The sequence below is a fragment of the Carcharhinus amblyrhynchos genome, chromosome 21 (genome assembly GCF_965287045.1).
Source record: "Carcharhinus amblyrhynchos chromosome 21, sCarAmb.v2.hapA, whole genome shotgun sequence".
NCBI lineage: Eukaryota > Metazoa > Chordata > Chondrichthyes > Carcharhiniformes > Carcharhinidae > Carcharhinus > Carcharhinus amblyrhynchos.
The window spans coordinates 20,009,535-20,035,654 of record NC_137344.1 but is presented as its reverse complement, the minus strand read 5'-3'; the positions used below and the strand labels follow the sequence as shown (position 1 = coordinate 20,035,654).

Here is a 26,120-nt window from a genome sequence, read left to right as displayed (position 1 = left end):
TTTTCATCTCCAATCTCCAAAGTCTGCTCCACATTCACCTCCATTCTCTATATTTGCACTCAAATGTACTTTGAGTGGATTCAGGAATGAGGTAGCTTCCCGAAGAGCTGTGGTAATATTAACTTCCACTTCTGGAATCAGAAACTTAAAAAGGTGCTGCCGGAAGTCAAACCGCCATATATCTTAATTATGCGGCAGCAGATAGGATAATGCTCTAAGCCAGTGCGTTTGTAATTGCAACATGTACAAACGTTGAAAGGAAAACAGCATGAGGCCCAAACAAGTTGAAGTAACACCTAGCTTACTCTCACCCAACAGTACTTGAGGAGAGAGGTGCTCCGGTTGATGAGTAGGATCTTGCTGTCAAACAGGGAATGGAAGCTGAGCATGAACTGGTAGTAATACTAGCAGACCTGCTATAAATGGTCGCGGCTGAATCTGTGCTGGTGGTTCTCGCGTTACTGCTAGCGGAGAGGGCGAGCGTCCTTCAGTGCTTGCCATGTATCCAGAGTGTTCACTGGGACCTTTGTGTCTCCCCAGCCTAAGTGGCACACCTTAAAAAAAAAACACAAAGCACAAAAAAGCCTGCTCAGTTCAACAAGCACGCAATGCCAAGTCCAAATCTACCACCAGACGTCGTGTGGCTGTGAAAATTACTCAGCTGGCGACAAGATGGGTCTGGGCCTGCAACCCAGCCAGCAATGAAGTCAGGAGATTCCAGAGATTGCTAAATGTGATGCAACTTGAATAAGCAATACCATCAAGGAACCACTTTTCATGAGGCAATATCCCACAGAACTACAAAACAAAGGGTTCTGATTTCAACAGGAAAGTGTTCTCTATGTAGTATACACGGCAGTCGGTACACCATCAGCATATGTAATAGGCAATTTACCCATTGCACAGTGGATCATTTGCCACATTTTGGACGCTATAATTAGAGTCAGATATCAATGAACATACAGCGGATTACAGCTGGACTGAGTAAATCATTACATGTTTTTTAACAGCCGGGATGATAGTGATTGTCAGAGTTACAGCAACACATGAAGTTTAACGTACACTGCATATACTTTCATCCCTATACATTGGAACAACAAAAAGATGGCAATAGCATCAAAATGGTAATATTTCTGACTATCTCCATCACTACATGAGTCTATGGGAACTAGTGGTGCACACTGATATCAGAGCTGCTAGTCAAGAGTACAACAACCATGTGGAATATGTAGTGGAATAAACCAAGGCTTTGAAAGGATAAGTATTAGTGCACAGGCTCATCATCATCTACTCATAGTCCCAAAGGACCACGAGCATCACTCTCCATTAGAGAGAGAAACTGTTACTGGCAATTCGCAGCTTGAGGGGAACCACTCTGGAAGCTCAGGCTAAGATAGGGTGGCAGAGCCCCCATAAAATACTACAGCCATTATGGGGATTGAAGTGCACTACTGATATCACACTTTAGCCATCTAGGCGACTGAGCTAACTGACCCCTGTACAGACACATAGGCCTGGGCTTTCCAGCCCCAGCCAGCATCATTATGGATAAGATGAGAAAATTTGGGGAGCTGTTGACTCTCCAAATTTCCTCATCTCACTCACATTGATGCTCGTTGGCATCAAGGCTGAAAAACCCCACCCACAGTAGCTACAATAATGTATTAAGCCACTTATTTTAAATGGATTAATGCCTCTGTTGAAATAAAGGAGTTTTATATGATCCAATTATTAGGGATGGGCAATAAATGCTGGCCTAGCCAGCAAAGCCCACTTCTCTTGAATGAACTTTTAAAAATTAAATGCTTAACAATGAATATTTATATAACCTCAAGGGTCCAACATCTACCAAGCAGACTATCAGTGAAAACTTTTCATTAACAAATCCTGGTGGAACCAGGGAACCTCATTAAAGCTTTTTTAAAAAGAAAATCAGACTCCAAGCCTTAAGGAGATGTTTCAAATGGTAAAATTATGCAAATTTAGTTAATGCAAATTCCTTTTTAATGGAGCTTGTTAAACGGGAAGCAACTATACTTAATCTAATATTTACCAGTGAACTGAGGTGGTGAAAAATTTAGAGAATTTGTCACCAGTTATCGTAACGTAATTAGATTTAACACGTGATAAGAATTTTGATTAAGAGAAAGTAAAATGAATAAGACAGATTTCAACAGTTGTTTCTAGAACTGAAAATGTATAGGAATTAGACAGGCAAAGGCACAAAATAAAATCGGATTTTTTTTCAGAATATAATCAAGGTCCATCAATATAGTGTGTCCATATTAAACAAAATAAAAAATACTAAAATGAGATTTCTTTGGTGTTAAATGGCTTCAAGATGGCACACTTGGCATTAAACCAGGAAGGCTTGTAATCCGACACTGGAGTCAAGAATATTCAGAGTACATCTCTGCACTAGTGATGCTGCCAGCCTAGAACATTGGCATGGCCTTAACAGACAGATCTGAGATTCATCATACTGGACACCGTATTATCCTGCAAGTCAATGCTCCAACCTGCAGGGTGGTCCAATTGTGAAACATTGACCAATGCATGATGTCAGTAAACCGCACCGTCTTAACTGAGCTTCACCCAAACAGAATCATAGATTTGTTACAGTGCAGAAGGCGGCCATCCAGCCCATCATGTCAGCACCAACTCTCCAGATGAGCATTATGACTCAGTGCCATTTTCCTGCCTTCTCTCTTTAACCATGCAAAATTTTCTATTCAAATAATCATCTGCAGAGGGCAACAGAGGGCATTGCCCAACCCTTTGAAACAGTGCTCACATACGGGGTGGCAGGGTGGTACAATGGTTAGCACTGCTGACTCACAGTGCCAGTGACCGCAATTTCGATTCCTGGCTTGAGTCACTGTCTGCACATAATGTGCACATTCTCCCAGTGTTTGTGAGCATTACCTCCGGGTGCTCCAGTTTCCTTCCACAGTCTGAAAGGCATGCTTGTTAAGTGCATTGGCCAGGCTGAGTTCTCCCTCAGTGTACCCAAACAGGCACCGGCATGTGGCCACTAGGGGATTTTCACAGTAACTTAATTGCAGTGTTAACCTACTTGTGACACTAATAAACAAATAAAATAAAAAACAAAATAAAATCTCTTAGGCTTCAAGACTTCTGTATTATTATTCAATCATGGAATTTGGTGCAATGACAAGGCCTGCATACATCGCCCATCTTGAATTGTCAATGAGAGGATGGTAACAAACTGCCATCTTGAACAAATTCAATCCATTAGTGAATGTACTCCCACAGTGCTGTTAGGTACAAGTTCATGGGATTTTGATGCAGTGATGGTGAAGAAATAGTGACATATTTCCAATTCAGGGTGGTTTGTGAACTTGAGAGGGGCTTGCAGATCATGGTGTGCCTGCTGCCCTTGCTTTTCTACATGGTAGGGAGCATTGGGTTTGAAAGGTGCTGTTGAAACCTTGGTTCCTGGAAACATGCATCTAAATTCTTGAGGCAGGCAGTTGGATTGTGTCCCTGGAGATAAAGTGTGTGTAATCCATAATAAGCAAACAGGGGCTTGGTTTTGTGAATCACTACTTTGTCTGTTTTTGTGACTCTCCAGCAAAGTGATGGTTCTTGTGTATTTGAGACTCTCAGCTGACCATAAAGATATCAAGGGTGCTTTAATATTCAGTAGGCACCAAGGCAAGCCAAGACTTCACTGAGCATTGCTTAAAAAGTGAAGGTGGAATGATATGATGCTCTTCCTGTCCTTTCTTGGCTTTTCCCTGGCTACCTCGTGTCATTAGACAAATAGTAACGTTACCTAGAAAGATAAAGAAGGCACTTCTAAATTTCTTTGCTTGATATCAATATTTCTACTGGGGCTAAAGGGACCAAGGGATCTGGAGGGAAGGAGGAATCAGAGAATTTGATGAACAGCCATGATCATAGTAAATGGCAGAACAGGCCCAAAGGGCCAAATGGCCTACTTCTGCTTCTATTTTCGATGTGTATCAATAGTTGGAAGCAAATGGCATCTATAAAGAAATAAGTAAGTCAAATGTATTTGCTGTTCATTGCTCTTTACCTTTGTCTGAAATCATGGTATTTGATTTTCTTCCCAGTTACATTTCTCTGAATCAGTTTTTTTTAGAATATCTTTTGAGATGATCTGTTAGTTTTTTTTGTTGCTTTTATTTTCTGCCCTTGTTCTGTTCCTTCGCCACAAACTCTTTTGGCCTTTTTCTCTCTCCCTGAATCTCACTCATTCCATTCCTCCCACCATCGAGTTTGAGGTGCTTCCCACTCTTTCTTCAGAGGTGCTGCTTGTGGCAATATTGAGCAGGATCAAGCAAGGGGAGCAGTTTCTACTGAAAGGGCTAAGCAAGTTTGAGCAGGAGTCATGGGCCTGGCTCAAGAAAAGATTGAACAAGACTGAGCAGAAAGAGGAATAAGCACAACAAACACCGTCAGCTATAAATTAAAAAGAACCCCAGAGTATTTTAATAATGTGGAGATGAGTCTAAATCAAGGTAAACTAGTCTTACTTTGACTTGGATTTTGTACACACTGTTTTTGATTCTGAAGAGTGCAAACACAAACATTACAAGAGACTGGTGCACTGTCGCTGTTGAATGACGGAAGAAAGGGCAGTTTCAGAAGGTTGTGAAGCTGTTTCTTTGGATTATGATGTCGGAGTACAAGAGTAAATTATGTACATTTTTAAAATTAGATTCCCAGGTGCAACAGCTTGTGAAGTTCTTGAACTGCCACATGTGTGTTCAAGATCGAGTTGGCCATTATCAGTCGACTGAACCAAACAACAAAGCCACCAACAGATAATGATCCAATGAAACTTTTTACAGAGAACCTAGCTTTGCCTAAAGCCATAAAGAATTGAAGAGGCACTACAATGTTAAAAAAAAGTACATTTTCACACTTGGTGCACAGCCACTCTCCTAGAGCTGGTAGTTTTTGTATTGTTCACTGATGAATTGTTTAAGAATTTCCAGATTCTTCAAAATACCCTGAGGAAGTTTCTTTTTATTCATTTGCGGCACATGGGCATTGCTGGTTGGCCAGCATTTATTGCCCATCCCTAGTTACCCTTGCAAAGGTGCGGGTGAGTTGCCTTCTTGAATCGCTGCAGTCCACATGTTGTGGGTTGACCCACAATGCTGTTAGGGAGGGAATTCCAAGATTTTGACCCAGTGATTGTGAAGGAATGCCAATATACTTCCAAGTCAGGAAAGTGAGTGGCTTGGAGGAGAACTTGTAAGCTGTGGTGTTGCCACATATCTGCTGCCCTTGTCCTTCTAGATGGAAGTGTTTATGCATTTAGAAAATGCTGTCTAAGGATCTTTGGTGAATTGCTGGAGTACATCTTACAGATAGTACACACTGCTGCTACTGAACATCAATGATGAAGGGAGTGGATGTGGTGAAGAAGGGATGCTAATAAAGTAAAAAGGATAAGAATGAAGCTGCAACTTGCACATTTGTACCCAACAAAGTCCACATAAGAAGATGTATTTAAGGATCATAGCAACTCAAGCAGTTTGAACACTTCTGATTTTTAGATAGCTGTGGATAATGTTTACTGAAATGACAAGTCAAGTAATTGGGCTGTCCTCATGTTTGCATACCATCCATTGGTTTTAGACAAAAGTCATAATATTGGGTTTCTTCATGGCATCCAAAGAACAAGTAACTTATATTCCGAAAGTCAACTTGCCTTGCTCTGTTCTGTCCATGAGATGAACATGGCTATTAAATGATCATCAGTAACTGGACAGCATGGAGAAGTTGGGTCGAAGGGCCCATTTCCATGCTGTAAACCTCTACGACTCTAAAAAAATTCAATTGAGCAAGTCTTCATCACCTCTGACAAGGAAACACACACAGAAGTATGAAAATAAGAGGCAGGCACAGACCAAGCTGTCCCATTCTCATAACAACTGGAGCATGACAAAAAGGCAATGCCTGGACTCAATCATGCAACCTGGAAATAAACAGAGGAAAAGACAGGGCCAACAGGAGGAATAACTGGAAAGCATGTTGATACATTTTAGCTCAAAATAAGGCTTGCGGCATTTGTCAACAACCAAGGTGAGAGCAGACACAAATTCTTCAGAAGCATCTTATTTTGTCAATCCACAGAACTTTTCTGCTGCTTCAGAATATCCTCAAAACTGCAGGGGCTAAAGTCAGTCCTCCTCAGCAACATATTTACAAACAGCTTAAGATCATCTGATGATTCTATTTGCACGATCTCTTATATCAGTAACTCCCTAGTGGGCCTCATAATTTTTCCATTGCAGAGTACTATTTAAAAAATTGTAACTGTTTATTTTCAATGGCACATTTCCAAATCAATGCACAATTCAGGAGTACATAGGAAACTATTTCATTTGTATTAACAAGATTTATTTGTAGTTTAACAAAACTTCACATTAATAGGTAGACAAAGGTGACATACATTTAAGCTTGTTTAAAAATGTAATACTGCCAGTGATATATATTTTATTCTTTTGTGGTATGTGGGCATCACTGGCATGGCCAGCATTTGGTGCCCATTGCCAACTGCCTGTGCATTGTTTGCTATGCTATTTAAAGCAGCAGTTAAGAATCAACCGGATTGCTGTGGGTTTGGAGTCACATGTAGGCCAGAATGGCAGATTGCCTTCCCTGGTGGACACGAGTGAAGCAAATGGATTTTTACAACAATGATAGTTATGGTCACTATTACTGAGATTAGCATTATATTCCAAACTTCTTAACTGAATTCAAATTCCACCAGCTACCATGGTGGGTTTGGAATTCAGATCTCCAGACCCATGGCCTGGGTTACTAGTCCAGTGACATTACCATTACACCACTGCCTCCCCATGTCTTGTATTGTTTGCAATTCTGCAGCCTGGCTGTTTGAAAATGGAGGCACTGATCTAGTGATTATTCCTGTTTACCTGTTTTCTAGATTTCGCCAAGTTTCTCATAAGCTAATACCAGCTCAACTATCTCTACTCGGAATAAGTTGCATGGTTACCTGCAGAGATTTTTGGTTGCAAAAAATGCTTTAGAAAGACATTCCAGTTAAATGTCTGATGGTTATGGTGCTGAATGAACAACTTAGGATGTCATGTGTTCATGATCCCACCATAGCAAATTATGAAATTGGCTTCAATAAATCTGGAAGCCTTCAGATTGGCCACAGGAAGTGAATATGTAAAAATTGCCAGATTGTGTTTTCAGCAATGGCCTTTTAGGACTGGAATCTTGTAATGACTTCAGTCATTGAGGTTGCCCTATTGGAATATAACTGTCTGATTAAAGAGCCAATTGATGGGCCAGTCAGGGAGCCTTTGCTTTATACTCAACCAGGAGTGTCAGTTCCTCTCTAAACTGAAAGCCCTCTGTGTTCTATTGTCAGAGTTGTAAATAAAGGATTTGGTGAAGGGACTTCTGCCTCTGTAGATTTACTACAAATCTGCCAATACTACCTTATCTGTCTTATATGTGACTCCAATTCCACACTAGGAGGGTGGTAAGAAGTCTTGGTGGTGGGATTGATCCCAAAAACAAATAGGGCAAAACTCTTTCATTTCAGGAGATAACTCAGTCGCTGGTTGGGATCAGTCAGCTTGTTAGATCAAGATCAGAAAAAGGACAAAAATACACCTCAATCCATTGTTTCCCATATTATTCCAGAGTAAATAAGTTGGATAGATTGTCCAACTAGAGGATACTTGCAGCTAATTCAAGTCAGTTTCACTGAAGCCAAGAGTGACATCCCAAGTTGCTTAGAAATGTTGCGCAAGCCCTACTTAATACTTAAGGACTCTTGTTAAGCTTTAACTAACTGGCAATGGGATCAGAGATTTAGCTGCTGGATAGATGGAATTCTGCTCAGTTTGATTCCAGCTGAGACGAATCGCTCGTGCTCACAGCTCAAATCACAGTATCTGGGAGAAGGGGAGAGAAATTGATTCTGTTTGGTTGTGTTTTTCTTATCCCTCCTCAGATTGTTCATAAGATTTAGATTAGATTCTCCAAATATTAGCATATGCCAAGTCATTCATTCCCCAAGTGATTATTTTGACAGTTTCTCCTTTGGGCACCTCGTAACATGGTCATCCCTGGAGTCTGAGGTTTGACAAATTAGAAGCAATTGCATCTGTTTTTGGGGCACTGAGTGCCCACAGAGCTCTAAAGTGGTGTCGGTGGAGATTCACAAGACTTTTGGGGAAAATCATGCCATATTCATGAGGCCACCCAGGGAAGGAAATGAATGGCCACTGAAAGAGAACAGGAGATTGTTTTGTCGATCAACATTGGATAACAGTGATGCTGCTGTCCAGCCAACACCTTGTCTTAAGCTCGCACTGCTAAACATACCTTCATCAACAAGGAGGGCTTCCCAGCAATGCTATTTAAAGTGATCGCCAACTATTTATAGCTTTATTGCTGGTTGACTTCCTTTGGTTGTTGTCTCAATTTTGCAAGTGGTTCATACTTTTCATAGTTGTTTCAAATTGCAGAAATTCTACAAGGAGAGGGACGTTTGGTAGCATCAAGGCTTCTGCAGAAACTGCTTGCTTCCAGGCACAAGTACACTAGTCACTATTCCCTTTGCAATACAACATGACTCGGAGAATGAGCAGAGACCACAGAGAGCAGGACAAGCTGCTAGAAGAGGGGAAGGGAAAGGATGGGTTCTTAACAGGAGGCTATATCCAGCCAGGGTGTTCAGGGAGCAATGGTTCTCCCTGGATCAATGTGTGAAATGTCTGTGCTACTGTAAAGACATCTTCACTGAAATTTGCCACATGTTGGAGCCGTAACTGCACCGATAGAGCAGAGCAAGGATTGCTTTGTCAGTGGCTATGAAGGTAACTGAGATGATGGATTTTTATGCCTCCTTCCAGGCTGGAGATATTTGTAACATCCAGCAGTTTGCCATCTATTATAATATAGGGGTGGTCACTAAAGCTTTCCAATTCAATGAGAGCTGACTAAACTTCATTATCCCTGGCCAGAAGGAAGGTGGTGAACGAACACAAGGCTTCACTAAGACTGCAGACTTCTCCATGGTGTAGGGGGGTCATTGATTCATGCATATTATAGGCAGAGCACATCAACTCTAGAACTGAAAACAATTCCACTCCTTTAGTGTCCAGCTGGTGTATGACAATATGCAATATATATTATGTTCATTGCACGATATCCTGGCAGCAGTCAAGGACACCTTCATTCTGTGCCAGTCTGCTGTGCCAGTCACATTTTAGCCAGCACTGACAATCCAGAGGGTGGCGACATGGTTACATGGGTTACCCACTAACAGCATGACCAATGATTCTGGTATGCAATACATGCACATGTGGGAAGCATGCGTGTAATGAAAGCCATTTGGCCACACGGATATATGATAGAAGAAACCACTGGTGTACTGAAACAGCGCAGCGGCTGTGCCAATCGCTCTGGAGAAACCCTGCAGCAGTGGGCAGATCAGATGTTAATTTTGTGCCACATACTGCACACCTCGCCATCATGAAAAGATGGCCCATGCCACCAACCAAATGCAAAACAGCTGCTAAAGCAGGAGTGTGAAGAGCAGGAGGAATCTTAGACATCCCCTTTCTGTCCGGTTTGTCCATGGAGAACTCATCGGAATGCAGGAACTACAGCCCCAATCCCCAATTCACCAACAAGCCCACACCTTGCTTCCCCTCAGTGTCCCCTTGGCCACAACACAAAAATAAAAGCCATCACAAATTGAACATTCCAAATAAATGTATAAAGCAACTGATGCCATATTGCACTCAAACATCAACTTGTACATTCCCTTAGTGCCTACCTTCCATCTGTCTTTGCCTGCCCTAGTGATCCTACGTGTGTTACCCCAGTGACTGGAACTTGAATGACGGAAGGTTGTCTATTCAACAGGGAGACTGCATGTGGTCTTGGTAAACCCCTGAGCAGCTCTGGACCTACAAGGCCAATTGTAGACTGCACCAACTCAGCAAGGGTAACAGCCACCTAGGCTGGCTAGCTGGCAAGAACACAAACCGTGGTATTTGGGGGTGAATGCTCTCTTCCTGAGAAAGAGCAGGACAGTCCTACTCCATGGAGTCACTGCTCTTTCCCAGAGTGGCACCTCAGAAATCCTGCTGATCTGCTGGAGGGGAGCTTGCTGCTCCAACCATCAGAAAGCCTCTTTACACATTCTAATCAATAGCCACAACAGTAGCAGTCTGGGTTTCCCAGAATGCTTACAATGCAGAAGGTGACCATTCAGCCCATCGTGTCAGCACTGTCTCTCCAAATGGGCATTATGATTTAGTACCATTCAATGCCTTTTCCCCACATCCCCTTACATTCATCTAATGCCCTCTTGAATGCCTCGATTGAATCTGCCTCCACCACACTTCCAGGTAGTGCACTCCACACCTGAACTACTCATCGAGTGAAAAAGCTTTTTCTCACATCACATTTGCTTCTTTTGCAAATCACTTTAAATCTGTGCCCTCTCGTTCTCAATCTTTTTACGAGCAGGAACAATTTCTCCCCTTCTGCTATGTCCAATCCCCTCATGATTTTGAGCATCGCCATCAAATTTTTTTTTAGACCATGTGACCATAAGACATACGAACAGAATTAGGCCATTTGGCCCATCAAGCCTGCTCCGTCATTTGATCATGGCTGATATGTTTCTCAACTCCATTTTCCCACCTTAGTCGCCTTCTCTCCAAGCAGAACAATCCCAACCTCTCCAATCTAACATAGCTGAAGTTTCTTATCCCTGGAACCATTCTTGTAAACCTCATCACTCTCACCAACGCGTTCACATTCTTCTTATAGTGCGGCACTCAGAACTGTACACGATATTCCAGCTGAGGTCTAACTAGTGTTTTGTATAAGTTCAGCATAACCTCTTTGCTCTTGTACTCAATGCCCGATTAATAAAGTCCAGGATATTATATTCTTAGTTAACTGCTTTCGCCACCTGTCCTGCCACCTCCAATGATCTGTGCATATATACACCAGATCTCTCTGCTCCTACAATTAAGAATTGTACCCCTTATTTCATATCGTCTCTCCATATTCTTCCTACTAAAATGCATCACCTCATACTTAAGACCATAAGTCACAGGAGCAGAATTAGGCCACTAGGCCCATCAAATCTGTCTGCCATTCAATCATGGCTGATATTTTTCTCATCCCCATTCTCCTGTCTTTTCCCCCATAACCCCTGATCCCCTTATTAATCAAGGACCTATTTATGTCTGTCTTAAAGACACTCAATGACCTGGCCTCCACAGCCTTCTGCGGCAAAGAGTTCCATAGATTCACCACTCTATGGATGAAGAAATTCATCCTCATCTCTGTTTTAAATGATCGTTCCTTTAGCCTGAGGTTGTGCCCTCTGGTTTTAGTTTTTCCCACTAGTGGAAACATCCTCTCCACGTCCACTCTGTCCAGTCTCACAGTATCCTGTAAGTTTCAATACGATCCCCCCTCAATCTTATAAATTCTGAGTACAGACTCAAGTTCTTCAACCGTTCCTCATACGATAAACTCTTCATTCCAGAGATCATTCTTGTGAGCCTCCTGTGATCCCTTTCCAAGGCTAGCACATCCTTCCTTAGATATGGGGCCCAAAACTGCTCACAATACTCCAAATGGGGTCTGACCAGATGCTTATACAACCTCAGAAGTACATCCCTGCTCTTGTATTCTAGCCCTCGCGACACGAATGTTAACATCGCATTTGCCTTCCTAACTGCTGACTGAACCATTTCATCACAGTCAACTTCATCTACAAACCATCTGCCCGCTCCACCAATTTGTCCATGTCCTTCTGAAGTTCTACACTGTCCTCTTCACAGTTTATGTCATTGGCAAACTTTGAAATTGTCCCCTGCAGACCAAGATCTAGATTCCAGATCAGTAATAAATATCATAAGTCATAAAGTTAATCTTGAAGGGCACAGTTTAAGTTCCACATCAGCTCACTCGTGTATGTGGTGCAATAGTAGCTGTAACATCAGCCAACAAAGTATGTGCGTGTTTCTGTGTGTGTGTGTGTGTGTGTGTGTGTGTGTGTGTGTGTGTGTGTGTGTGTGTGTGTGTGTGTGTGTGTGTGCGCGCGCGAGTGCGAGAGAGAGAGACAGAGAGAGAGACTTACCAACATTTCTATACTGGAAAAGTTTATTTATTCATTAGTGTCACAAGTAGGCTTACATTAACACTGCAGTGAAGTTACTTTGAAAATCCCCTAGTCACCACACTCCAGCACCTGTTCGGGTACACTGAAGGAGAATTTAGCATGGCCAATGCACCTAATACTGTGCCAAGTTGCTGCTAGACTCCTTGACGCTCCTCCAACTTAGCACAGGCTTCCTGACAGCTTTCCCAATGCACCCCAACATCTCTGGACATATCCATCAACATTCTTTTGCGCGCTGCCCTGGTGTGTGATCTCATCCACCAGCGAACTGGCACCTGTGAATTTCCTGCCCTCTGCTTTGGCTGCAGGCCACATATATGGAGAATAAGTTTAATTTAGATAAATGTGAGGTGATGCTTTTTGGTAGATTGAACCAGGGCAGGACTTACTCAGTTAATGGTCAGGCATTGAAGAGAGTTATAGAACAAAGAGATGTAGGAGTGAATATAGTTATAGATGTAGGAGTAAAGGTTCATTGCTCCTTGAAAGTGGAGTAATTGGTGGACAGAATGGTGAAGAAGGCATTCAGCATGCTTGGTTTCATTGGTCAGAACATTAAATAAAGGAGTTGGAACATCTTGTTGAAGTTGTACAAGACATTGGTAAGGCCGCTCTTGGAATACAGTGTACAGTTCTGGTCACCCTATTATAGAAAGAATATTATTATTCCAGTTAAATAATATACTAGAAAAGATATGCTAGGATGCTGTCGGGACTTGATGGTTTGAGTTATAAGGAGATGCTGGATAGACTGGGTCTTTTTTCCCTAAAGCATTGGAGATTTAGGGGTGATCTTATGAGGTCTACAAAATAATGAGGAGCATTGATAGGGTAGGTAGTCAACATCTTTTCCTAAAAGTAGAGGAGTCTAAAACTAGAGGATATAAGTTTAAGGTGAGAGGGGAGAGGTACAAAAGTGTCCAGAGGGGCAATTTTTTCACACAGAGGATGGTGAGTGTCTGGAACAAGCTGCCAGAGGCAGTGGTAGAAGCGGGTATGATTTTGTCTTTTAAAAAGCATTTAGACAATTATATGGGTATGAAGGGTATGAAGGGTATAGAGGGAAATGGGGGCAATGGGACAAGTTTAGTGGTAAAAACTGGGTGGCATGGACATGTTGGGCCATGGACATGTTGGGCCAAAGGGCCTGTTTCCATGCTGCAAATCTCAATAACCCTGGACCAATACCCTGGACTCACTGGGTACAATCTTTCCAAAATTGCACAGCGTATTGGATCAGATGAGAAAAGCCGTGAGAAGCTCACCAGCTTCACGGAGACCTTTTCTCACCAATGTAACATCTCTCTGATGCTGGTGAGGATCACACAGCCAGCTGAAGAGGTGGGGCCTAAAAACACCAACAACACTGAGATTCTGCCGATCTCAATGTTAAATTGAGTGGCACAGTGATCAGCATTGGTACCTCACAGCGCCAGAGATTGGGTTCAATTCTGGCATCGGGTCACTGTCTGTGAGGAGAAACATAGAAGACTGGAGTGGAAGGAGGCGATTTGTCCCTTTGAGTCTGCTGTGCCATTCATCACGATCACGGCTGATCATCCAATTCAATAGCCTACTCCTGCTTTTTCCCCCATAATCTTTGATCCCATTTGCCCTTTGTGCTACAGCCGCCTCTGGAGTTTGCGTGTTTTCCCGGTGTCTCCGTGGATTTCCTCCGGGTGCTCCAGTTTCCCCCCAAAGATGTGCGGGTTAGGTTGATTGGCCATGCAAAATTATCCTTAGTGTCAGGGGGACCAGCAGGGCAAATACATAGGGTTTCTGGGTGGAATTGTAGTCGGTGCAAGCTTGCTGGGCCAAATGGCCTCCTTCTGCACTATAGGGATTTTATGATTCTATAAAGTAAACCCCCCTCCCCACCAACCAACAGACATTGTCCCACCCATGGACATGCCCACGCCCCCCTCCCCCCCCCACCCTCCCACAGACATTGGGATCCCACCCCCACACATACAATAGATGTGCCCTCCCCACAGACATTGGGAACTTTCCACACAAACATGGCCCCATCCCACAAATATCAGGACATTGCCCCTCCCCCTGCGATGGATAAGGGGAACACCCCCCAACTCCCACACGCAGAAGAGGACTCTTAGATTAGGAGAAAAACTCCATATGGAGAATGGAGGTTCCCTTATGGTTACAGGGCATCTCTCCTTCCCTTCTCCTCCAGTAAGTTCCCCAGTACACACAGTCTGAAAAGCTTGAAGCACATGCTTTATGTCCCAGGTAAGAATGGCAGCACCTCCCTCTCCAGTCACAACGCAGCTCCCCTTTAAGAGGTGCAGACTAGCTTTATATGGTGTTAGCCGTATTGTTCATAGAATCACTGTAAGGCAGAAGGAGGCTTTTCAGTCCATGGAGTCTGCACTACCATATTTTTCCCTAATAATGTGTCCAACCAATTAACAATATGGTTAGTGTTGACTGGATTCTGAAATAAGAAGGCTGCATGAAGTTGGTTAGTTGACTGTGGCGTGATGCAGGTTAATCACTCATTTTTACCTCGACTGAATTTAGTCCCCACACATTTTTCTTGTTCCTACGCTCTTTCCTGCACAAAGATGTGTTTCCCTCCCCATTTTATTCTATTCTCTGCCTCAAAACTCAAGAGTAATTAGTAATTTGACGTTTGTGCATTGCTACCATCACCCACTCACTGTATTAAAGATCAGGGTGGCACGGTGGTACAGTGCTTACTACTGCTGCCTCACAGTGCCAGGGACCTGGGTTCAATTCTAGCGTCAGGTTACTGTCTGTGTGGGGTTTGCACATTCTCCCCATGTTTGCGTAGGTTTTCTGCAGGTGCTTGGTTTCTTCCCATTGTCCAAAGATGTGCGGGTTAGGTTGACTGGCCATGCTAAATTGCCCCTTAGTGTCACGGGGGCAAGCTAGGGTAAATATGTGGTGTTATGGGGATAGGACCTGGGTGGGATTGTTGTCGGTGCAGGCTCCATGGGCCGATAGAATCCCTCTAATTGAGAAGGAGGCCTATGAAATTTTGAACATCTGTAATTGACACTGTTAGCAACGGGATGCTTAATAGGAGACTTCGAACATCAATTTGCCAATTATAGAGGTACAGTTTGAAACCAGCTGCATGTGTGATGGAACTATAAAACAGGTCATATTGTTCTAAAACCAAACTTCAAACACAGTCAGCATAGCATTAAAAACAAATCATACTATTGAATCTTAATGCTGAATCATTTACACTATCTGCTTATCTGGACTGAGCTTGAATCCTGATGATATAATTTAAACCTTCCCACCCACTATACTTAAACAGGCAATCTGACAGTACATATACAAGGCCTACCTATTTTGAATGTGGGTCTGAAACCAGGAGAATCTGTTGAGAGAAAATAAATTTTAAAAAGATGCAAATAGCTGGAACATATTTTTGAAAGACTAAAATAAATGCAATCCAGTTATGCATAAATTTATTTGAATAACACATTAATTTGTTGCAATGTAGCTTCAGTATGTCAAAAAGATCATTATTCATTGGCAGAGGATTTTCTCCAGCTGTAATATCATAAGCAAGGGCATGACACATCCATACAAGTGTACATAAACGCACTTAGCAAAGTTCACACACAAGATTAATACAAAGCAAATGTCTGCATTTTAAAACCACACATAGTATTAATCCTCTCAGCAAATAGAACTGATATGCCTAGCCAATCAAACAGTTCAACTTGTAATCTGACAGATAAGATATTAACGAGCTTGCTAGAGAGCAAAAAGGAAACTAAAGTGAAAATAAAATGTATCAACAACATTTCTAAGTGACATATTATACCGAGGTTTAGAAAATAAGTTTGATGGGATTCATTTATTATCTGAGTGAAATGTCTGTTCCCATGTCATAACATTGATGCAACTTTGGAATTGTGATGACTGAACAAGTTTTGCACTTAACCCCCACCCCCCTAGCAATATCACCTCTTGGTAGCTCTGTATTATTTAGATTTATTGCCCAATCTGTTATTCCTTCGCCAAGGCAGGTGGTTCCACAGTAGACATTAATTATTAATCACTGATGTAGTTTCAATGCCAATGTCTACAATACTTAACCCCCAGGTATTTCAGGCAACATCTAAAATCAATCACCTCACTCACACAGTGAGCACTTTCTAGAGCAACTGGTCGAATTTGTAAAACTTACGTGAAGTTAAAAGAAAACAGGACGAGTGCAATCAGAGTCCCGACTCTGTCCTCAAATGTGGACTGCTTGATGGAACTGAGCCAACATTAAGAGTAATTAGTTCAGGTCTGGGTGATTATTTCATCTTTTATCTGCAAATGGAGGTTGGAATTCAGCCAAGCTGTTTCTTTCACTGAGTTGAAGGAGACAACTGAGATCTTGTGGTTTAGACTTGGCACCAGGTTGTCTTCTTACCCCAAAAGAAAAATGCTAATAAACCTGAAAAGTGTCCGCAGACTGACTTTCAACAGAGCTGGGGAGACACAGCCTGCAGTTCTTCAGTCATTCATTCTTTTGCGCAAGCGTGCCATTCTCTTTTCTCAATACGTGTGGCATCATCCAAGATCTGACGAAAAGGAAGCTGCACAAATTCTTCCTCTTCTTTCCTGAGTCAACGTTTGCCATCTTAATTCAGTTCAGGAGTTCAATTTTTAGCCAATCACAGATTCATGCGCTAATGTGGGCAAGATTGACACATGGGCAAGCATTTTAACAAATACATCAACCTGCTTAAAAATAAATGGGTTCAAATTGTTAACAGTTTTGCCCTATTGAAGAAAAGAGGATGATTTAGTAACAAATGGTGCCTCAGCAATAAATAACCGACCTGCAAAATAAAGTCTAGTTTCACAACAACAGACAACTGTTTCACGTGGCATGGATGCGAACAACTGTCGTCACTTTCTATGCCCCAGGGACTTCTAAAACAGCAACAGGCCAACATTTTCCCTTGCACTTGGAGCCTTGCTTGTTTACATCAAGTTTTACAGTATTTTGTGCACAACATTCCTTTCATTTCTTGCTTGTTTTCTTGCTCCAACATCTTGTTCTCATGTTTCATGTTCTCCCCCATCAAAAATGACTGCTTGTTTCTCTGAGAAGCTCATAATGCCCAATGAGAATGTCGCCAGTCAGAATATTTAAAATCGCCACAAGCCCAGCACACTTTCAAAATGGACAACTTATATAACACTCACATGAATCATAACATTTTCGACAGTCTCTTATCACTGCAATTATTTATAGAAGGGACTTTAATTAGGTGAACACAAATAGATACATTACCCCTTTTCATATTTCTCGCTTAAACAAAGTTCAGCATAATCTGAAAGCTCTATTGCTCAGAAAGGTTCATCACATTCCTCAGGTAAGACAGGCCACATTTCTCCATCCTCACCCACAGCTGGGATTCTCCGGCCTGCTGCACTGAACGGAGTTTTGGCTGAGCGCCAAGTTCTCAGTTCTCGCTGACAGCAGTGGCAGGAATGAATTAGATCAGAGAATCCCAGCCTCTTACTCGGAGCTCCCATCTTGTACCTACATTGATTTTGTTTTGGTAAAATTATCGAAGAAGAAATTTCATCCCTCAGAATGCCTAAAGCAGGCAGCAGTTCTATTTCTTAAACATTTCTGATATGAATGCATACTCACCAATAAAGATAATAATTTCCCCTTTCTTAAAATGTTGATAATTTCTCAGACAGGCACAATCTGTTGCCTTTGAAAATATAACTTATGGCAGTGGCACTATGGTTACCACGGCTGCCTCAAAGTGCCAGGGACCTAGGTTCAATTCCCAGGTTGGATCACTACCTGTATGGAAGCTGCACGTTCTCCCTATGCCTGCATGGGTTTTCTCTGGGTGCTCCAGTTTCCTCCACGCAGTCCAAAAGACATGCTAGTTTAGGTGCATTGGCCATGCTAAATTCTCCAAGTGTGTGCAAACAGGCACCAGAGTGTGGTGACTTGGAGATTTTCATAATAACTTCACTGCAGTGTTAATGTAAGCCTACTTGTGACACTAATAAATAAACTCCAAATTTTAACTTCAAGGGACATGGGAGAGCTTAACGTATCATTAAATTTGGATCAACATGCAAGTTTCCTCGTTTGCACAAGCGACCGACATACTAGCGATATGCAAACCATCCCATAAATCAATTGTTTAAATCTTTTACACGTCGACAGAGCTGTTGATAATTAATAAAACAGCCAACTTGACGAAATATTCACCTTCCATTTTGAACTACTGCTGGCTTTCCAAAAAATAATCAAGTTCAATGTAAAAATGCCATGTGCAAACTCTTTACGTCGCTCGGGCAGGCACATGCCCAACACAGAAGTGTGTAAAATCACGCAAGAAGGTGTCACGCTCACGTCCCACCGTCATCGTGGCCTCGCGTGATGGGTGGGATCTTACAGCCTCACATCTCGAAACTGTAAAATCCCACCCGACGTCTATAGATGTGCCCAGCATTCGCCCCTCACCCACTCTAATTCTGGCGGGGCAGTAGAATTCCGACCAATATTTCAGTCGTTCAGCATAGACGGAAGTCGGAATCACGCCCATCTACAATCAAGAAGCCAATTTAAATTAACTGAACAGCAATCGAGTGGGGTTTTACACTGTGGCCCACCCATCTGTCTTTACAGGTCAGCAGGTGGGCAAATTGGCTCGGCAGCCTTCAGGCGAGATTCTCCAATCTCATCCTTACCCCATCCCCACCAACCTGAATGGAGAATTTGGCAGTCAGCCACAATTCCAATGACTGCAGTGGAGAATCCCAGCTGCAGACGAGGTCAGAGGTTTTTGACATTTACTTTTGATCCAGGGTGGGGTGAAAGTCAGGGCTCAAATAAAATTAACAAGTGTGCCTGGGGACTGAGATCTGTGTACAATAGTGCGGCCCAAACATTCATAGCATAGATTCTCCGCTAATACTTACTATTTCTTTAAACAATAACTATCTGAGCTCCCTGAAACAGTTCCGCAGCAGATGACCCCCCCCCCGGGAGAGTATGTACAAAGTGCCATCCTGCACGTTCATTTTTCACAGTGCCCACCCTCCTCCCATCCTCCCCAGTATCACTCAGCCTTTCACAGAACATATTTTACACTGGATGGCTGTTAGTTGACCAACCAGTGTAATATCGTGTTAACAATGCCATCTCTGTTGGGTTTCACGCTCACCTCTGCCAACTTCAGGCGTATTCTGAATGTAAAATTCAGATCAATGAAAAGTTACTTAATAAAACTACAGCAACATCATCCTGTCTAGGATACTTACTGGAAAGAGTAAGTAATGTTATGCTTGTGAAGAACCAATTCAATGGTGCAAGCTTAAACACAATGCACTCAACAGTGGTCGAGAACTCTCAGCAGAGGATTTTAAGTGTACACAAAATTACTGAAAAGTTCTTTTCATTAAAGATCCGTTTAAGTCCATTTTGGAGTTTAAAAACAGGGAGGTTATGTTGCAGCTGTATAAGGTGCTGGTGAGCACCCACCTGGAGTACTGTATAGAGTTTTGGTCTCCTTACATGAGGAAGGATATATTGGCACTGGAGGGGGGGGGAGCGGAGGAGATTCACTAGGTTGATTCCGGAGTTGACAGGGTTGGCTTATCGGGAGAGACTGAGTAGACTGGGACTATATCCATTGGAATTCAGAAGAATGAGGGGAGATCTTACAGAAACATATAAGATTATGAAGGGAATAGATAAGATAGAAGCAGAGTGGTTGTTTCCACTGGCAGGCAAAACTGGAAATAGGAGGCATGGCCTCAAAATAAGGGGCAGTAGATTTAGGACTGAGTTGAGGAGGAACTTCTTCACCCAAAAGGTTGTGAATCTGTGGAATTCCCTGCCCAGTGAAGCAGTTGAGGCTACCATATTGAACGTTTTTAAGGCAAAGATAGATAGGTTTTTGAACAGTGAAGGAATTAAGGGTTATGATGAGCAGGCGGGTAAGTGGAGCTGAGTCCATGAAAAGATCAGCCATGATCTTATTGAATAGCGGAGCAGGCTCGATGGGCCAGATAGCTGACTCCGGCTCCTAGCCTTCACTGGGCACTTTAGGATAACACATGAGAATTTATTAATATAAGAGTGAGGTTATTTCCATTAATAAATGTTATTTATCATGAAATACATCATTATTTGGCTTAACCACTTATAATTTCTTGTTCTTAAGAAATAATATAAATCATTAGGTCTTTTCAAACTAAAATCTACTTTGAGAAATTATTCATCCTATTTTTGGCACCATCTTGGCTCAAAAAACATGATGTAATATATATTGGCAACCTGACTGCATCCAAATCAGTATGTGCTATTTATTCATTTCATTTCATTTTAATACATTGTCATTTACCAAGCCACATGCCAACCTCCTCACCAAGATGTTCTCTTTCAGTTGCTGCATTGAACAATTCCTCACTAACAGCGATTTCAACTTGTACCTCAGACCCTCTAACACATGCCCCACTGACTTGGCCACATTCCTGTACTACCCCAGCTCACCTTTCTTGAGAGCTCCCTTTTCTCAACCTTGGCCACCCCTTTAGCTGTTCATCTCACAGACTGTCCAAGCCTGAGATTCAATTCCGGCTTGGGTCACTCACTGTCTGTGTGGAGTTTGCGCATTCTCCCCATGTATGCGTGGGTTTCCTCACACAGTCCAAAAATGTGCAGGTTAGGTTGATTGGCCATGTTAAATTGATCCTAGCGTCAGGAGGATTAGCAGGGTAAACGTGTAGGATTATGGGAATAGGGCCTGAGTGGGATTGTAGTCAGTACAGACTCAATGGGCCGAATGGCCTCATTCTGCACTGTAGGGAGATCTCTTGACGGCATTCCCAAGCACCTCAACCTTTATATAAATGACCAATTATTACCCTACCTCTGACCTCCCTTTCCTTTATAAATCATCTTCAGATGTCATCACATCTCAGCTCCTTTTGATTTTTTCTCCAAATCTTAGTTAAAATCCTCCAAACCAGCTTCCACCCTTCTCCAGGCAGTCACACAGCCCCAGGCAAAGCCATAATGAATATTGCCTGATATAATGATAGTGATGGATTATTGCTTATTGCTGTAACCTATTTGCTGTGTTCAATATGGTTGGTCACACATCCCCTCCACTGTCTCTCCTTCTATCATCCAGCTACTTGGGACTGCCCTTGAGTGGTTCCATTCCAGTCCATTTGAAGATCAGTAAGTGCAGTTTCTCTTCTCCCTCCACACTATTCCATTCCAACATTTATCCCAGGCTCTCCTATTCCTACTACTGAGTGACATTCTCACATGCATGAGGCCTACAATCACACGTCCGTTGATGGTACATTAGTCATGATGTAGAGATGCCGGCATTGGACTGGGGTAAACACAGTAAGAAGTCTCACAACACCAGGTTAGAGTCCAACCAAAACCTTCCATACACCTGACCAAGGAACACCGTTTCTGAAAGCTTGTGAGATTACTATCAAATAAACTGGTTGGACTCTAACCTGGTGTTGTGAGACTTCTTACGATGGTACATTAGAACATAGGAAACAGACGAAGCCATTCAGCCCTCGAGTCTGTTGCACCATTTAATGAGGTCAGAGCCGGAATTCTCCGTCCTCGCCTGCAGCTGCGATTCTCCAGTCCTGCTGCAGTTTTGGCTGAGCACTCAGTTCTCCATTCTCACTGGCTGCAGTGGCAGGATGAACAAGAATGGAGAATTCCGGCCCAGAGCTTACATAGCTTAATTCCACCTTCCTGCCTTCATTCCAGATCCTTCTATACCCTTGTCTGGCAAAAGCCTCAGACTTAAAATTATTCATTAAGCTAGCATTGACTGCTTTTTGTGGCAAAGAGCTCCAAACTTCTCCCACTATTTTCTGGAAGAAATGTTTCCCACTGTACCTCCCAAATGACTTGGCCCTGATTTTAAGGTTATGTCTGTCCTTTTGTCCTAGACTCCATCATCAGTGGAAAAGGTTCCCTATCACGTCTATCAATTCCTTTTAATACTAAATGGCTCAATCAGATCACTCCTAACTGTCCTAACTTTTACAAATGACCACAGCTGTGACCAGTCAGAGCTTTGTCTCGCTGTAGAAATGGGCTTCCTGCTGGGTACCACAACCTCCGTGAGTCTCTGGGCACCAGATTTCCAACGGCGTCAACTCAGCACCAGAAATTTTAATAGAATTTGAATATCATTAGTGGGTTAGCTAATGATATTCAAGGACACCACACTTTACAAAAGATATATTGACACTGGGGGGAGAGCAAGACAGAGTTGCCAAAGTGATACTAGGGCCCTGAAGGGGCGGGGTGGGGGGGTTTAGATTATGAAGAGAAACTACACAAACTAGGCTGCTATTCTCTGGAATATAGAAGGAGTGATCAGATTCAGCCAGTTAGCAATAAAAAACCTTGACAGGAGCGATAGGGAAACTTTTCCCACCGAAGTCTCCAAGCCCTCTAGCGTCCACCCCATCCCACCACACCCCACAACAAGAGGTTTCACTTCAGCAGGGTTTACAACAACTCTCCGTTTGCAGGGAGCTGGCAGCTGGCAGCCCAACCCCGCTGGAGTGAAGAGGGTGCCATTAAGGCCCCCCAGAAGGTCCGGGGGGGAGGATGGGGATGTCCCCTGGGCAAAGCCAGCTTGGCAGTGCCAACCTGGTACCTTGGCACTGCCCAAGGGACAAAATGGCACTGCACACTGGGTTGGGGCATCCTGTTGCCACTCTGCAGTGTGGCTGGGTGATAGAGAGTGGCCAGCAATTGGGACTGGCCAATGAGATTTTGGGGAGGGGGTCAGAGGAGCAGCGAGGTGGAGTTGCAGGGCTGGCCAGCGAGCAGGAAGTCGGCAGTGCAGGGCTACTGCGTATGCATCAATTTCTGTGCTGACAGATCGGTGTATGTGCAGTGACCCACTCTGCAATGCTGCCAGCCTCTCCGATGGTAATAGGCCCTGCTCATTGATTTTTAGCATGATTCATACTGTGATGCAGTGTGGGAGAATTATTTTGAAAATCCTGCTGAAAAATGAACAGATTTACTCCAATTTTTACATGAATTCAATACTTAGAATTTTTGGGGGGGGAAAATCGCCCCAATGGCCTGGGAAGAGCTTTGGAGCTGGAAATGGGAGGTGCAATCATGATGCCTGTGAATTATAGAATCCCTAAGGTGCAGCAGGAGGCCACTCAGCCCAATGAGTCAGCACTGACCACAATCCCACTCAGGCCCAATTCCCATAACCCCACTTATTTACCCTGCTAATCCCCCTAACACTAAGGGGCAATTTAACATGGTCAATTAATCTAACCCGCACAGCTTTGGACTGTGAGAGGGAACCGGAGCACCCAGGAAACACACGCAGACATGGGGAGAATGTGCAAACTCCTCTCAGACAGCGACCGGAGACCAGAATTGAACCCATGTCCCTGGCGTTGAGAGGCAGTGATGCTAACTAGTGTGTCACCTTGCTGCCCAGGGGAGTAAGCTGGCCTAGGTGGCAACAGCAGCTGCTAAAGAGTTTTGAGAGGCACAGACTTGAAATCTGTTCACTGTCCAAATTCTGTGAAGGGACATAAAGCAGACATCAGGCTATTCATTTACATATTTAAAGGGACCTAATGACTGATGGGCACCAAAAATGCCTGAAAAGGACAAAACTTCAGGTCAGATGTTTCCCAGATAACTTTATCGCACTAAAATTGGGCCTGATTGCATTGGTTTTATGGTTGTAAAAATGGATACATTTCTATTCTATTCTACCCCAATTAAGTGCAGCCGTGAAATGTGTTCAAGATTGTTCTAGATCACTGAATTAACCTCCCTCATCGGTAAGTATCTTTGTGACCTTGTAAACATGTGGCAGTCTTTTCTAATTGGATCAAACATAGTGCTACTTTCCTTTTGCCTGGAGCTGGAAATGTGGTTTTGATTTTCAGTTTGTTACGCAAGTCCAGTCTGATGGTTAAGCAAAGACAGCCCCGAAGGATGATGAGAACATGGGCATTGAATTTCAGGAAGTTCTGCAGGGCACTGCGCCGATATCCTGCTAGTCGAGCACACATCAAGTTAGCCAGAGACTCAAAATCAGGGAAGGGAATGATAGCCAGTGCTGTCGTGATTTGGGCTGAACTATTAAATTCATAGAATCCCTACAGTGCAGAGGGCCATTCAGCCCTTCGAGTCTGCACTGACCACAATCCCACCCAGGCCCCATTCCCACATATTCACCCTGCTAATCCCCCTGACACTTAAGGTCAATTTTAGCATGGCCAATTCACCTAACCCGCACATCTCTGGACTGTGGGAGGAAACCAAAGCACCCGAGAAAACCCACACAGACACGGGGAGAATGTGCAAACTCCACACAGACCTTGACCCAAGGCTGGAGTTGAACCTGGGTCCCTGGTGCTGAGAGGAGGCAATGCTAACCATTGTGTCACCCTGTGCTCCCAACCCCCTCCCCCCATTCACTGAACACATTCAAACCTCATTTTTCACATCAATAACATTGCAGCCCTAAATACACAATATCCCTCTAGAGTTCTGTGGGCTTTATTGTAACCTGGGAACAGAGAGGCAAAAAAAAAGAGATCTTGACTGTTTCAAACCTCAGCCAAATATTGTCAGCTATAAAACACTTCCACTGGCTAAGGAGTAAAACAAATGAAGCCTGTACTTTTTTTAAAAAACAAACAATCATCTTTGTAAGGCTGAAATTAGGTTCTTTTAATTATTCCCAGCTAGAGCAAGAAAACATTTTCAGAACAAAAATAGAAAGAACTGGAAACAAAATCTGCCACAAGTTATGTTTATATTCTCATAAGATCCGTATGGCAGCATTAGCTTTCTGAAGCAAACTTGAAGAACCTCTTCAGACAACCGAAACATTTCAATGAAACAAATTGAAGATATTTGACTCTTGATTTGTTTTTAAGCTAAAGCCTGAGGATTAGGCCCCTCAGCAGAATCTACCTCTTACTTCCAAGGTGAGTTCCGTCAGTTCATTTTCCGCCACTGTTTCCCAAGCATGCCCTTTTGAAAAAGGCAACCCAGCAAGGGAAAGTGGTATTTCCATCTCTCCAGGTCCTGCTGTGTTTAACAGCCAATGAAGGAGTGGCCATGGTGACAGCGATGGAAACGTGCAGCCCTCCCAACCAAAAAAGGAGGAGTCCTAATGGATGATAACTGTGGAAGAGCAGATGAGGTGGGGCTGGATATGAGCTGCAAAATGCCTGATCTGCTAGACAATTCCCAGTGGCACATTGGTTAGCACTGCTGCCTCACAGTGCCAGGGACCCGGGTTCGATTCCCAGTTGGGGCCATTGTCAATGCAGCGTCTGCACGATCTTCCCATGTTTGCGTAGGTTTCCTCTGGATTCTCCAGTTTCCTCCCACAGTCTGAAAGTCATGCTGATTAGGTGCATTAGCCATGCTAAATTCTCCCTCTGTGCTCAAGCAGGTGCTGAGTGTGGCAACTAGGAATCATACCTGGAGTGAAACACCTTGTACTCACCCCAATGCCAAAATCAAATAAAAACTTAGGATTTAGGTTATCTTCATAAAACATCTTGGAATTTCTGGCCTAGATCATAACAACAATAATACACAAGGGTTTCTATGGCTGAGATACTAACGGAGTGATGCAAACCTCACTTCCACATAGTAAGGAAGTCTGTGAATTCTGGTAGCACAACCTCATTATCAGGTTCTGAAGATACTGGACAATAATCGGGTGTGCTACAAATCAGGTTTGCAAGGCCACATACCCATTCCTGAAACATCAGCAGGACCTCTTAAAACTTACTGCAATGTGTTTCACATGCTAGCTAAATCAACCTTGTCTCATTCTTTCCTCCTGAGTGGTCAAATCGAATCAGGAATCTGGATGCCCCA

At 43.2% G+C, this 26,120-nt stretch overlaps 1 protein-coding gene across 3 annotated transcripts in view; it reads right to left on the bottom strand.

Annotated features, from left to right (window-relative positions):
• The window catches only part of LOC145356463 (platelet-derived growth factor subunit A-like), a 73,512-nt gene that overhangs the window by 16,906 nt on the left and 30,486 nt on the right, over nucleotides 1-26,120 (bottom strand). Inside the window, exons 3-4 of one of the 3 annotated variants that reach the window (XM_080209198.1) lie at nucleotides 15,540-15,572; nucleotides 414-554 (exon numbers count right to left, since the gene is read on the bottom strand). In XM_080209198.1, the coding sequence (XP_080065324.1) occupies nucleotides 414-554; nucleotides 15,540-15,572 (174 nt within the window). The remainder of the gene's footprint in view (nucleotides 1-413; nucleotides 555-15,539; nucleotides 15,573-26,120) is intronic. The other 2 variants (XM_080209199.1, XM_080209200.1) reach the window with 2 other exon arrangements.